Raw genomic sequence first — 14420 nt, 5'->3', positions numbered from 1 at the left:
GCAGTCCGGCTGGTGGAAGTGCGGTTTGCACTCCGCACAGATCTGGGAGTCCCTGGTTGTCTGCACTTCCTCGACGGAGTAGGGCAGATTGCGGGCCTTTATAAAATGGTACAGCCGTGTGACTCCTGGGTGACAAAGGCTGTCGTGCAGGGTCCGGAGTCAGTCTTCTTGGGTGCTGGCACATGTACCTCGGGATAGGGCGTCTGGGGCTTGTTGAGCTTGCCGGGGCGATACATAATCTCGTAGTTGTATGTGGAGAGCTCGATCCTCCACCTCAAGATTTTATCATTTTTGATCTTGCCCCGCTGTGTGTTATTAAACATGAAGGCTACCGACCGTTGGTCAGCGAGGAGCGTGAATCTCCTGCTGGCCAAGAAATGCCTCCAATGCCGCACAGCTTCAACGATAGCTTGGGCCTCTTTTCCGACGGAGGAGTGCCGAATTGAGGAGGCATGAAGGGTGCGGGAAAAGAATGCCACCGGCCTGCCTGCCTGTTTGAGGGTGGCCGCGAGGGTGATGTCTCATGCGTCGCTCTCCACTTGAAAGGGCAGCGTCTCATCTACTGCGTGCATCGCGGCCTTGGTGATATCGGCTCTGATACGGTCGAAGGCATGTAGAGCCTCGGCTGTCAGGGGAAAATGGGTGGACTGGATGAGTGGGCGGGCCTTGTCCGCATGGTTTGGGACCCACTGGGCGTAGTATGAAAAGAACCCCAGGCAGTGTTTGAGGGCCTTGGGGCAGGTTAGCAAAACCATCCCTGGATGCAAAAGCTCGGAGAGACAGTATGGAAGGTATGGCAAGCTGGGACTCTTAAATTCGAATTTGGGATTCTCAGATTACCCACAAAGTGGACTGGGGGAATGGGGTTAGATCAAGCTGACAAGTGATTTTATTTATTTTTATCTTTTAAATAAATTTAGAGTGCCCAATTCATTTTTTCCAATTAAGGGGCAATTTAGTGTGGCCAATCCACCTACCTGACACATCTTTGGGTTGTGGGGGCGAAACCCACGCAAACACGGGGAGAATGTGCAAACTGCACACGGACAATGACCCAGAGCCAGGATCGAACCTGGGACCTCGGCGCCATGAGGCAGCAGTGCTAACCACTGTGCCACCGTGCTGCCCAGCTAACGAGTGATTTTAAAGTAACCAGCATGTCTTATGTTTTTCACCAGCAAGCTGCAGTGAGATATTTCTTCATAAGATTTCAATAATATTAATTATTTTTAAACTATTTTAGATTATACAACAACTTTCTTGCAGATCTCACTATTATGAATAGAAAACATCCGTATTGACTTCTCACACAGAAAATAGCAGGGGGAGGCCATTCGGCCCTTTTGAGCCTGCTCCACCATTCATTATGATCATGGCTGATCATCCAACTCAATCGCTTGATCCTGCCTCCCCCCCCCCCCCCCCCCCCGCTAATATTCTTTGATCCCCTTCGCCCTAAGTGCTGTATCTAACTGCTTCTTGAAAACATACATTCTACATAAACATACATTCTACATAATTGGCCTCAACTACTTTCTGTGCCAACGAATTCCACAGGCTCACCACTCTCTGGATGAAGATATTTCTCCTCATCTCTGTCCTAAATGGGCTACCCTCATATCCTCAGACTGTGACCCCTGGTTGTGGACACACCCACCATCGGAACATCCTTCCTGCAACTACCCTGTCCAATCCTGTTAGAATTTTATAGGTTTCTATGAGATCCCCTCTCATTCTTCTAACTTCAGAGAATAAAATCTTAATTGATTCAATCTCTCCTCATACATCAGTCCTGCCATCCCGGGATTTGGTCTGGTAAACCTTCGCTGCACTCCCCCTCGAGGAAGAATAAAGATAAGGAGACCAAAACTGCACACAATATTCCAGTTGTTGCCTCACCAAGGCCCTGTATAATTACATCTGCCATTCATTTGCCCACTCACTCAACTTGTCCAAATCACACTGAAGGATCTCTGCACCCTCCTCATAGCTCACCCTCCCACACAACTTGATGTCATCTGTAATTTTGCAGATATTACATTTTGTTTCCTCATCTAAATCATTTATATATATTGTAAATAGCTGGGGTTTGATCAGCAATCCCTGTGATAGTCACTGCCTACCAATTTGAAAAAGACCTGTTAATTCCCATTCTGTTTCCTGTCTGCCAACCAGTTTTCTATCCATACCAATACACTACTCCTAATTCCATGTGCTTCAATTGTAAAAGCTCATCTCCTAAGGAGGACTTTGCCAAAAGCCATCTGAAAGTCCAAATGCACCACATCCACTGGCTCTCCCTCGTCAATTCCACCAGTTACATCCTCAAAATTCCAGTAGATTTGTCAAGCATGATTTTCCCTTCATAAATCCATGCTGACTCTGTCCGATCCTGACACTGCTTTCTAAGCGCTGAGCTATAAAATCTTGATAATGGATTCTAGAATTTTCCCCACTACCGATGTCAGGCTTACTGGTCTATAATTCCGTTTTCTCTCTAGCTCTCTTTTTAAATAGTGGAGTTACATCAGCCACCCTCCAATCCGCAGGAACTGTTCCAGAGACTATAGAATCCTGGAAGATGACCACCAATACATCCACTATTTCTAGAGCCACCTCCTTAATTACTTGGCGATGCAGATTATTAGGCCCTGGGGATTTATCAGCCTTCAATCCCATCATTTTCCCCAACACTATTTTTCTACTAATATTGATCTCCTTCAGTTCCTTCCTCTCACTAAATCCTGCATTCCCCAACATTTCTCACAGTGAATTTTGGTTAATCCAGCTTTTTATAAGCTCTGAGACTATGTCTAATCAAATTATTCCTTTCCAGATGATTATACATCCTATGTCTTATAAACCTTTCCAAGATTTTGCCCACAACAGAAGTAAGGCTCACTGGTCTATAGTTACCGGGGTTGTCTCTACTCCCCTTCTTGAACAAGGGGACATTTGCTATCCTCCAGTCTTCTGGCACTATTCCTGGTGACAAAGATGACTTAAAGATCAAAGCCAAAGGCTCAGCAATCTCTTCCCTAGCTTCCCAGAGAATCCTAGGATAAATCCCATCCGGCCCAGGGGACCTATCTATTTTCACCCTTTCCAGAATTGTTAACACCTCCTCCTTATGAACCACAAGTCCTTCTAGTCTAACTAATCACTAACTAATGGTTAGTGATTTGGAGGGGAACCTGGAGGTGGCAGTGTTCCCAGGTATCTGCTGCCATTCTGCTTCTAGATGGTGGTGATCCTGAGTTTAGAAGGTGCTGCCTAAGGAGCCTTGGTGAGTTACTGCAGTGCATCTTGTAGAAAGTACACACACCTGCCATTTTTCATATGTGGTAAAGGGAGTGAATGTTTGTGGATAGGTTGCCAATCAAGTGGGTTACTTTGTCCTTCTTGAGTGTTGTTGGATCTGCACCCATCCAGACAAGTGGGGAGTATTCCATTACATTCCTGATTTGTGTCTTTTAGATAGTGCACAGGTTTTAGGGAGTCAGGAGGTGAGTTACTCGCCGCAGGATTCTTGCCTTTGATCTGCTCTTGTAGACACCATTTATGGCTAGTCCAGTTTGGTTTCTGGTCAATGGTAACCCCCAGGATGTTGACAGCGAGGGATTCAATGATGGTAATGCTATTGAATGTCAAGGGGCAATTGTTAGATCCTCTCTTGTTGGAGATGATCATAGTCTGGCACTTGTGTGGCACAAATGCAACTTACCACTTGTCTGTATAAACCTAGATATTATCTCGCTGCATTTGGCCATGGACGCTTCAGTAACTGAGGAGTCGCAAATGGTGAACATTGTGCAGTCATCAGCGAGCATCCCCACTTCTGACCTTATCATGGGAGTACGGTCATTGATGAAGCATCAGCTGAAACTAGTTTGGCCTAGGACACAGTTTGAACATGTCTGGGATTCATTCTTCAGTGAATTACACAAAGCATTTCTGAATAAGTTATTTTACATTTGACAAATCACAGCTGCACACTCACACCAATATCCTCACATGAGGCTACAAGGGCTCCATCCAATGCAGACAATTCAGAGACTTTCAGGTTATCTCATATTAAAACATAGAATTGTTTAAGTCTCATTGCAATCAACCAATCCACCAGTGTTTGTAAATAGTTCACTCAATTGTTTTAGTTTGAACAAGACTTAACGTTAGGAAATCAGGAATTTCAGATGGAAAATTGAAATTAATTTATTTAAAATAAAGATACATAGCGATACAGAAGGAAAAGGGTAAACTGATCGATACAAAACAGACTTTTACCATTTCTCTTGGTTGATCAGGCTGTAAAAACATAATCCCTCTTGTACCCCTTCTTTGACAACAGCTCTTGATGGGAATCTTGCTTTGGGGATTCCAGTACTTGGCTGGCAACAGACCTTCTCCTCGGGTTTTAAATCCCTCAGTCGCTCTTACCTCAGTTTGAATAAACTGATTAGAACTCAATGGTTGGTCAATTTCATACCTGAATCAATTTGATTGTTTTTTTAACCATTTGGGTAAATGTCGCAGATCAGGATACAATGGGAATGTTTAATGTATCCCTCCCATCATTGTGTGACCTTCCAGTTACAAATAAGGTTACCGAGGGTATGAAGACTCGTTGCTAACCATCATATCAGATCATACATTCCTTCTCACAGAAGCTGTAATATAGAATTTAAAACAGGCTTACAGTTTTAGGTACAACCAAGTCTTTTAACACAACCACTTCCAGATTATTAAATCTTCAATTAAAATCAACTGAGGCACACTACTTAATTAATAATTTGTTTCTGACTAGTGAATAATTAATACACATCATTGACTAATACAATAGATCAATTGCCGAATACAAAATGCCCTTTTCATTTAAATGTTAGTTTCAAAATGGCTTCCTTGATCTTATTAGCTTACTTCAGTAAATATAAAATGTACCTCACCTGAAAATGAATAATTTCTACTGAAACTTACTGCCTAGTCCCACTTATATGTGTCTGTAAATATCTTTGCTCATCTCCCCCTGAATGCTTCAATGTCTCGGCAGTGGCCAGTTTATCAAATGCAATTCTCTTTGAACGATGCAAACATCTCCAAGAGAGCCATCAATTTATTAGTCTCATCTACACTTTCCTTTCATTAAAATATACATCAATACCACCTCGATATATTCCACTGAACTACACCCACAGTGAGGTATTCCAATTCCCATTTAGTGGAGTTATTTTTCCTTAACTTTATTCTGTGCTCAATCACTTCCTCTTATACAATTTTACATATCCCATTAGATATCTCATTCATGAGGCTGAGAGAAACATTACTGTCCAGTACTCCTACTACCTTTAAAGCAGGAATCAGACTTTCCAATTTGATTCCAGGTATCAACAGTTTAGATGTTTTTATTTTCAAAATTATTTCAAATTCAATTTGCAGTATTGTGGGGCTGGCGGGTTTTCTTAATCTTCAATTTATTTCCCAAAAGGAAACCTTCTTTTCCGATTCCCGGGAACCACCCAGACCGTTTGTCATCAGGTTTTGTTCTGAATATTTGATAATCCCCCTCAGCTTCAGGTAAATTTCCATTTAGAAGTTTGAAATAGCAAAGCTACAATTTTACTTTATCAATTTTGGCAACAATTACTCTGACTTGCTGGTTATAAATGGTATTTTTACATCAGAATCAGGAGTCTTGGCAATTGGTTTGGAGGCAAGTTCCATCTCTCCCATCTCAAGCTCTTTCTCTCAGAAAGTAACAAATGGCCTGAATGGTTAAGGCCAAAGTCTCTGAAAGGCAAAGCCTTGAGTTCAAATTGTCACCATGTTGTGATACTTGATGCCAGTTCTTGAATTCAGAAATAAAAACCTTCTCGATCTCTTGCTGTAGCATCAGCACGAACCCGGGAAACCTGTTGAATCCACTTGGATTTGTCCGAGAGCCCAATGGATTAATGTGTTCAGGAGAGCAACCAAGGATGAGAGAGCGGAAATAATCTCGAGTTAACGATGAGGTGTTATTGTTCAGTGGTTATGTTCCCATCTGAGTCAGGATGATGTGGGTTCAATTTCAGCTCCAGAAACCTGACCATAAAATCCGGCTGGTATTCCGATGCTGTACTGAGGGAATACAGCACTGACGAATGTGATATAAAATAGTTCCTTTAGAGATACTAGTTAATGTAATGTAGAAATAAGCCACTTTGATTCTGGCAGTTAGGGACAAAGGGGTTTGAGACCGCATGGAAAAAGCAGGAAGAGGTGTGTCTATGAGAGTGATGCTGCATTGATAGGGGCCAGAGAAAGGGATTGGAAGTGAGCCAATCAGAATAGATCGAACAGGTCAGGAGGGACATAGGCTGACCTATGTCCGTCGAGTATGTGAAACTTGATACCATTTGAATTGATTTGCAGAGATCCCTTTGTTTCTTTGTTCATTCGCTTTCTGGGATATAGGAAACTGGATGTCTCCTATATTTCTATGAAATGAATCAAGCTTGCAAGCTAAATAAATAACTTCTTTTTACGTGCGAATCCATCTCAACTTTTATTGAGGCCAGACTGACAGAGAAAGAAATTTGGGGATCTACATTTGGTGCCGAAAACCGGGATTTCTCAGGGCGATCCTGATCCAACTGCGAAATCAGAATTAGACTGATTATGAACAGGAGGATGGGGAACAAAGGGCCCTCAATGTAGAACTGGAAAACGACCGCGCATTGATTGTTCCCCTCTTCTTATCGTCTGATTAGTCTGGTCACTCGCGGTTGGCACAGAAAGACCGCCTCGACGAAATCACAGGTCAGTCTGGGGATTAGCACTTTAATTGATGGGATTTCATATTGTTGTTTCGGCTTGGGTTAGGGTTTTGGGCTGATGGGACTTCATTAATGAAGGTTCAGTCTATTATAAGGGTTCAGAGGCTGATGTGACTTCATTGATGAAGGTTCAGTCTATTATAAGGGTTCAGAGGCTGATGTGACTTCATTGATGAAGGTTCAGTCTATTATATGGGTTCAGAGGCTGATGTGACTTCATTAATGAAGGTTCAGTCTATTATATGGGTTCAGAGGCTGATGTGACTTCATTAATGAAGGTTCAGTCCAGTATAACTGTTTTTAAATCTGAAGATGGTTCAACTCTATGTGTGAGTGTTTTAAATATATAGTTGATTAAGCTAAAATTGTCTCCTTGGACTGTAAAGTTCCGAGGTCTAGTTGAGATTGTGAGGAATGCTGCATATTGGTTGAAGCAGAAGTCTCTCAAAGGGTTAACAGCAGCAGGCGGAGTTGAAAACAGACAGTGCTTCTCACTCAGGCTTTGAGATAACAGCAGCAGCCGTAGTGTAATCGGATACCTTTCCTTTGAGTCAGTGAACACCAGCAAAGTTACGTTTTGAATTAATTAAAGGAAACCAGTGGGTTTCTCCACCTCTTTGATAAAAGTTATTATTTTCGAAAGCAATTGATTGAAATTGCCAGAATCTTAAATTTTACTTACTTGAAATAAGGTTTATCTCATTTTATCTGGAGATTAATAGAAATTTAAAGAAGATCATGGACACCATTTTAAAAAGTGTCAATCTGGAGATGATAGTTGATTTTGCTAATACTTATGTGTATGTAAAAGAAAAAAAAACTTGTTAAAAGAAAAATTGTTAAGATAAAGAAATAATTAAGTTGTAAATGTTATACAAGTTTGTGTTAAGCAAATTGTAAATTTAGTTCTGAGTTGAGATCAGAGCTAAGCTTGCAAGTTGCAGTAATTCAATTTGAATTTTCAAACATTTTTAAGTTTAAAAAAAAAGAGAGCAAATAGAGAAAAGAAGGACACAGATCTTGAATGCGTTGAATAGCACATTTCAAAGGCCCATAAACCTTTCTGTTATCTTAGACCTAAAACCGAAGAAGATTGAAGAGCCAGAGGAATTCCTGGAGCATTTTAATGAAATCCACCGGGGGCAGTCAGGCGATTTGCTGTATCAAAATGGTCAGAATTCCCCTCAATACTGTGCTATGTTAATGCATTGCCTACCACCTTCTGTGGTTACTGCTGTGAAATGTAATAACATGAATTGGACAGAGAACGACCCTTCCCAGATGGCAAGGGCAGTCAGATTTTACTGGAAGGAGGGTGTAGGCCAAGAAGGAGGCTCAGTTACAAAGGTTAAGACTGAGTATGTAATGAAAAAGGATGATCTGCGACCCCAACAAGCGGCAGAAATGGTAGTTTACCAGCAGGAGCCCCAATATAGTGACTTTGGGTGGGTGGATCAGCGAAGAGGAGGATGAGACAACAGTGCTATATTTCTATCACCCCCCCAGTGGTGGACGTTAGACGTTGAACAGTCACTGCATCACGTTACCCTGGCCTATGACAGGACTGGACGAAACAGGGAGTTGGAGGACAAATACCGGCCATTACTTGAGACCGAATGGCCAGTCAAGGTTACAGCCACAGTCACGGGAAAAGAAGGTACAGCCGATTTTGTTACAATATCACCACATTTATGGCCACAGTCAGCTTCGGTAAGCACTCATATTACACGTCAGGTCCATGACCAGTACCATGCCAGGGATATGGGGCGAATGGTCAGCACCTTACCGCAGCTCGTCAGAATAGGTATGAGATATACCTTTTGAACAATCCACGTCTGACATTTAAATACTGTACCACTATCAATCCAGCCTGTTTTCTTAGTGGTCCCCCTGTCCATGAAGACGCACCTGGCCACGACTGTTGAGCCTTGATTCAGGAAACTACCACAATAAGGGGCGATTTGAGTGACATTTCGTCAGAACAACCTGACATGATTATGTGTGGTCAAATATCCCACCGGGGTTTAGTTAATGACCTACTGCAGGCCCTCCTTATGCCCGCGCAGATTTCCGTTATTAAATGCGCTGCCCACATGAATGGTACAACCCCAGTTGACGTTGGTAATGAACGAGCAGATCGTGCAGCGCGCACAGCCGCACAAATTCAGCAAGTGATGGTGCCTAAAATGTTAAGTCAGACTAAACGATCTACTATGAATATGTCTGCTTCTGACAAGCCAATGCCAACCATCCAAGACGTCATAAGGTTACAGGAGGACGCTCCTGAGAGTGATAAACAAATGTGGAAACGGTTAGGTTGTACATATGATTCTGTTTCCTCTTTATGGACCACGCCTGCACATCAGACTTGTATGTCTGATGTGCTGGCTTTATGGGTCATTGAATGTGTACACTTTGCAACTCATTGTGGGGCTCGAGGGACTAGTGATTTGTTGCTGGACACTTGGTGGCACCCTAAAATGCAGGGGTTGGCCCAAAGTATCAGTAATCGGTGTTTGATTTGTCAGCAATATAACACCGGAAAAGGTATCCCTTGTGGGAAGGGGCAAACCCCGTTGCCCAGTGGTCCCTTTGAGACGCTCCAAATGGATTACATTGAGTTGGAAAGGTGTCAATGTTACAAATATGTTTTGGTCATTGTGGATGTGTTCAGCAGATGGGTCGAGGCGTATCCGACTATCTATAGTAAAGCTGCTACTGTGGTTAAAGTCTTGATGAGGGAAATCATTCCCCGGTACGGTATACCAGCTCAGTTAAGTTCTGATAATGGGCCTCATTTTATTGGACAAATTAACAAGGAGTTTTGCTCCCAGTTGGGCATACGCCAGCAGTTACACTGTGCTTACAGACCGCAGGCGGCCGGGTTGGTTGAGAGACACAATCAGACCCTCAAAACTAAATTGGCTAAATTAAGAGCAGACACGGGACTGACATGGCTTAAGTTGCTCCCCGTTGCCCTCTTCCAGCTGCGGGTTACACCTGCGGGACCAGCCCGGCTCTCTCCCGCCGAGATTCTTTATGGCAGGCCTCTTAGAACTCCTTGGAGCCTGCAGGTTCCCAGACGGGTTCAGTTTCATAAGATGACTGAAGAAATGACCACCTATGTTCTAGCCCTTACGCAAGTGCTCAAGGAACTCCATGGCCAAGTCAGCGCGGCTCACCAGCCATTGCCCCAGTACCTAGCTCACTTTCAGTCCAGCCCGGTAGTTATGTCATGGTCAAAAATTGGACTAGGAAGGGGTCGGAGCCGCGATGGGACGGGCCCTTCCAAGTTCTCCTTACCACCCCCACAGCAGTTAAAGTGGAGGGGCGAAGTGCTTGGTTCCACCTACATCACTGTAAATTGAGTCCATCTCCACTACTGTAAAAGGTCGGATACTAACCTGCCTCCCTTCTCCAGTGCTATTTTACAGGTGTGGAGCATGATGGAGTGGAACGCATCGTCTGTCTGATATTTGGCCTCACTTCGCTTGGCGTGTTATTGGCGATGGACATGGAAAAGGGGAATATTATGTATCTGTGTAGCCCCAACCAATCTACAAGGATACATCACCTATGCAAAGGTGATGTTCTTCGCTGCCCCCATATACGAGGACATGGTATCGACTCATGGAAGGTCATCAAAGTTAAGGAGAATGCAGGAGTCATGAAGCAGCTGCACCGGTCCCGGCGATGGGAAGGGAACATTATATGGACATTGCCTTGTTTTTGGAATACATGTAAATTTGATTTTGGATGTGTTAAAAGTGGTACAATAAAGGTAAAATCAGGCTGTCAGAAGAGTGTAGGAAGAGACCATGAGAAAGAGAAAGGGACTAGAGAGAGGACGGGACGTATGAGAAGGGAAGTACAGCTAGAACGTAGGTTACTGGGAGATACACAAGATAATTAAAAGGCCAAACTGAGGAAAACCCGGGTAGTATGAATCTCTTCTACCAGATTTACCACCGTCTGTATGGCCAGGGACGGGTTGTCTGCTACCCAAACCCCGCAGCGGTGTCTAGGTTATTTTCTGTTTCACCGCTTTGGGGCACTCCCCAAACGGTGGTTCATTGTCAGCATTCCGAGCCATTGCCCGAGCAAGTCACTCTTCCTTACGATCCGGATTCAGCACCACCGGCTATTTGCCTTCCCCTTCCTCGGGATAATTCCCATTCACAGTACGATAGGCTGCGACGGTGGAGGGCGTACATACCTAGCCACTTCACTCCCAATAGGGATTCCCGGTCGTACGAGAATTGCTTCAGCAGTGAAGGATATGGCTGTTTGCTGGTAGAGGTGGACACAAATATAACATGTCTGTTTCCCACCTGTACGGACAGGAGGTGCCATATCACCCAGGCGTCTGGCCAATGCGTTTGTTACAACACCACTTGCGTTCCATTGAACGCCGGCCTCCAGCTCCTCTGTGGCTGGGCGAATGTCTCTCATATCACTGTTGGGACTAGGGCTTTCCGCATTGCTGGGCGGCCCGAATGGGCATTTCAAAGTTGGATAAACTGGGCTACTGGGAGGTCCTTACGCAACCGATATGCTGATTGTGATGCTAGTCTCCACACGGAACAAGGATACTACTTTTTATTTAATGGTTCGGCGACCAACGTTTTGTCACCCCCATTTCCCCGCCGAATTGCTATAGGGACTCTAGTCCCTACCACAGTCCCCTGCCCTTCGGCGTGGAACCTGCATAATCAGTTAGCACGCCGGGCAGTCTCTGCTGAATTTTGCGAGAACTGGAAAAAACCTCAGGTTCTTGCACCCAACCGGGGCCACTCAGCCGGGTGGGGCATTCTGAGCGTATTGACATTGGGAGGTGTGGGGGGTTCCTTGGCTGTTAGTGATCGGAATTATTTTATTTGCGGCCTTACCATCTTGGGAAATGAAACCTTGGGAGCCCTCGGGGCAATAACTAAGGAGTTGTCTCAGCTACGGTTGTTTGCAATGCAGAACCGGCATGCTCTTGACTATCTTCTGGCCCGTGAGGGTGGGGTATGCGCCATAGTACAGGGCAAGTGTATCATGGGTGTTCAGGACTTGACCGCTAACATTACTAAATTTATGGATCGCATACGGGATCACTTGGACGGGATGCAGGATCCTGGCTCTTGGGGTAACTGGGGATTTGGAGGATGGACGGACTGGTTGATAAATATGGCCATGTATCTAGTGGTAGCTATCGGCTGCATCTTTGTGGGCCTGGCCATCCTTAAATGTGTGATGGGTAGAATGCGGGGTGCACTAGATCAGATCACCGCCCCAATCACCGGAAAAAAATTTTTAACTGTTAAAATCCATGAGGGTGAGGCAGATGAAGGGGGCTAAGACAGGAATTGGAAATGCAGCGACAGATCTTTTTAGATGAGGAACCGTAGCTATGGATTGGATAGTTCGGTTATCATGGAATGATAAAAGGAGGGAATGACGAATGTGATATAAAATAGTTACTTTAGAGATACTAGTTTATGTAATGTAGAAATAAGCCACTTTGATTCTGGCAGTTAGGGACAAAGGGGTTTGAGACCGCATGGAAAAAGCAGGAAGAGGTGTGTCTATGAGAGTGATGCTGCATTGATAGGGGCCAGAGAAAGGGATTGGAAGTGAGCCAATCAGAATAGATCGAACAGGTCAGGAGGGACATAGGCTGACCTATGTCCGTCGAGTATGTGAAACTTGATACCATTTGAATTGATTTGCAGAGATCCCTTTGTTTCTTTGTTCATTCGCTTTCTGGGATATAGGAAACTGGATGTCTCCTATATTTCTATGAAATGAATCAAGCTTGCAAGCTAAATAAATAACTTCTTTTTACGTGCGAATCCATCTCAACTTTTATTGAGGCCAGACTGACAGAGAAAGAAATTTGGGGATCTACAGCACTGTACTGAGGGAATACAGCACTGTACAGAGGGAATACAGCACTGTACAGAGGGAATACAGCACTGTACTGAGGGAATACTGCACTGTCTTTCAGAGGAAACCTTCCACTATAACCCCATCTGCTCTTGCAGCTAGATGTAAAAGTTCCTTTGATGATATTTCAAAGGAAGTTCTCTCGAATGAACTGCTCAATATAAAGCCCTCGGTGATGAGCACTGAACAGATAATCTGGTCATAATCATAGTTCTGTTTTGAACTCACTTTCTTGCTTCACAGATGCTGCCTGACCTGCTGAGTATTTCCAGCATTCTTATTTGTGATTGTAGGAGCCTGTTGTACACAATCTGGCTGCTGCATTTCCCACATTACAACAGTGACTATACTTCAAAAGAACCTCAGTGTCTGTAAAGCACTTTGGGACATCCTGGAAGTTTTGAGCGGTGCTACATAAATCCAAGTGTTCCATTAACAAAGGAGAAAAGACCCAACAATGGAACAGTCGGTAACAGGACATCAATCAGTCTTCTCTTATCTTAGAGAAATCAAGGACTCCCACACTGTGTTTAATGCAATTCATGTCCATTCTGATAATCCCATTAACTGGGCTGGAGTTTAACATCAATGGAAATAAATCTGAACTGTCAGAATGAACATGGTTCATTCCTGGGTGTAGGAATCCAATCCCTGTAATCACATGTGAACTCTCTGGTGACTCAGACGAGCGGATGGCTGAGTGAATCCTCTGCCACACACGGGGCAAGTGAACGGCTTCTCCCCCGAATGGATTCGCTGGTGGTTCATCAACTCCCTTCTGCTTTTAAAGCTCTTCTCACAGTCAGAACATTGAAATGGTCTCTCATCGGTGTGAACAAGTGTATGTGTCCTAAGCTGCGATTTTGCAGCGAATCCCTTCCCACACTCAGCACAGGTAAAGGGTTTCTCTCCATTGTGAATTCGCTGGTGATTCTGAAAATTAGGTAAATTAGTGAAACTCTTCCCACACTCAGTGCAGGTGAATGCCTTCTCTTCAGTGTGAACACGCTGGTGTCTAAGAAGATGTGATGATCTAATAAATCCTTTCCCACACACAGAGCAGACATATGGCCTCTCACCAGTGTGGACACGCTTGTGTAGAATGAGGTGGGAAGAACAAGTGAATCTCTGCCCGCACTCAGAGCAGTGGAATGGTCTCTCCCCAGTGTGAACCCGTAGATGTTCAGTGAGGTGGGATGAACACCGGAAGCTCTTCCCACACTGAGAGCAATCGTATGGTTTCTTTCCAGTGTGAACTTGCTGGTGTGTCATTAGGCTGGATGACTGAGTGAATTCCTTTCCACAGTTGGAGCAAGTGAACAACTTATCTCCAGTGTGACTGTGTTTATGAGTTTCCACTGCAGATGGGGAGCTGAAACCCTTCCCACAGTCCCCACATTTCCACGGTTTCACCATGGTGTCACTGGATTGGATAATCAGTTAAAGCCTCGTTGACACAAAGAATAATTGTACAGTGTCTCCCCGCTGTGAATGATGTGATGGTTTTTCAGGTTGTGTAATAGTTTCTCTCACTCGGGTGTGTGTCGGTGTGGGTCTCGGTGCTTTTCCAGTCACACTGATGTTTCAGATCCTTTCCTACATCAACGGCTGGTGATCTTCAACTCATCGTGAATGTGTGACATCCTCTCCTTCCAATCCCCTGTAAAAGGAGTTGAC

At 44.2% G+C, this 14420-nt stretch overlaps 1 protein-coding gene across 1 annotated transcript in view; it reads right to left on the bottom strand.

Moving 5' to 3' along the window:
- Positions 1-14420, bottom strand: part of LOC140422596 (uncharacterized) — a 44431-nt gene that overhangs the window by 29064 nt on the left and 947 nt on the right. The window contains exon 2 of the mRNA XM_072507605.1: positions 13404-14403. Coding sequence (XP_072363706.1) covers positions 13404-14159 — 756 coding nt within the window. The 5' untranslated portion in view covers positions 14160-14403. The remainder of the gene's footprint in view (positions 1-13403; positions 14404-14420) is intronic.

This window comes from Scyliorhinus torazame, chromosome 5 (assembly GCF_047496885.1).
Source record: "Scyliorhinus torazame isolate Kashiwa2021f chromosome 5, sScyTor2.1, whole genome shotgun sequence".
In the NCBI taxonomy this organism is placed as follows: Eukaryota; Metazoa; Chordata; class Chondrichthyes; order Carcharhiniformes; family Scyliorhinidae; genus Scyliorhinus; species Scyliorhinus torazame.
The sequence above is the reverse complement of the archived record's forward strand: the minus strand, read 5'-3'. Positions and strand labels throughout refer to the sequence as shown.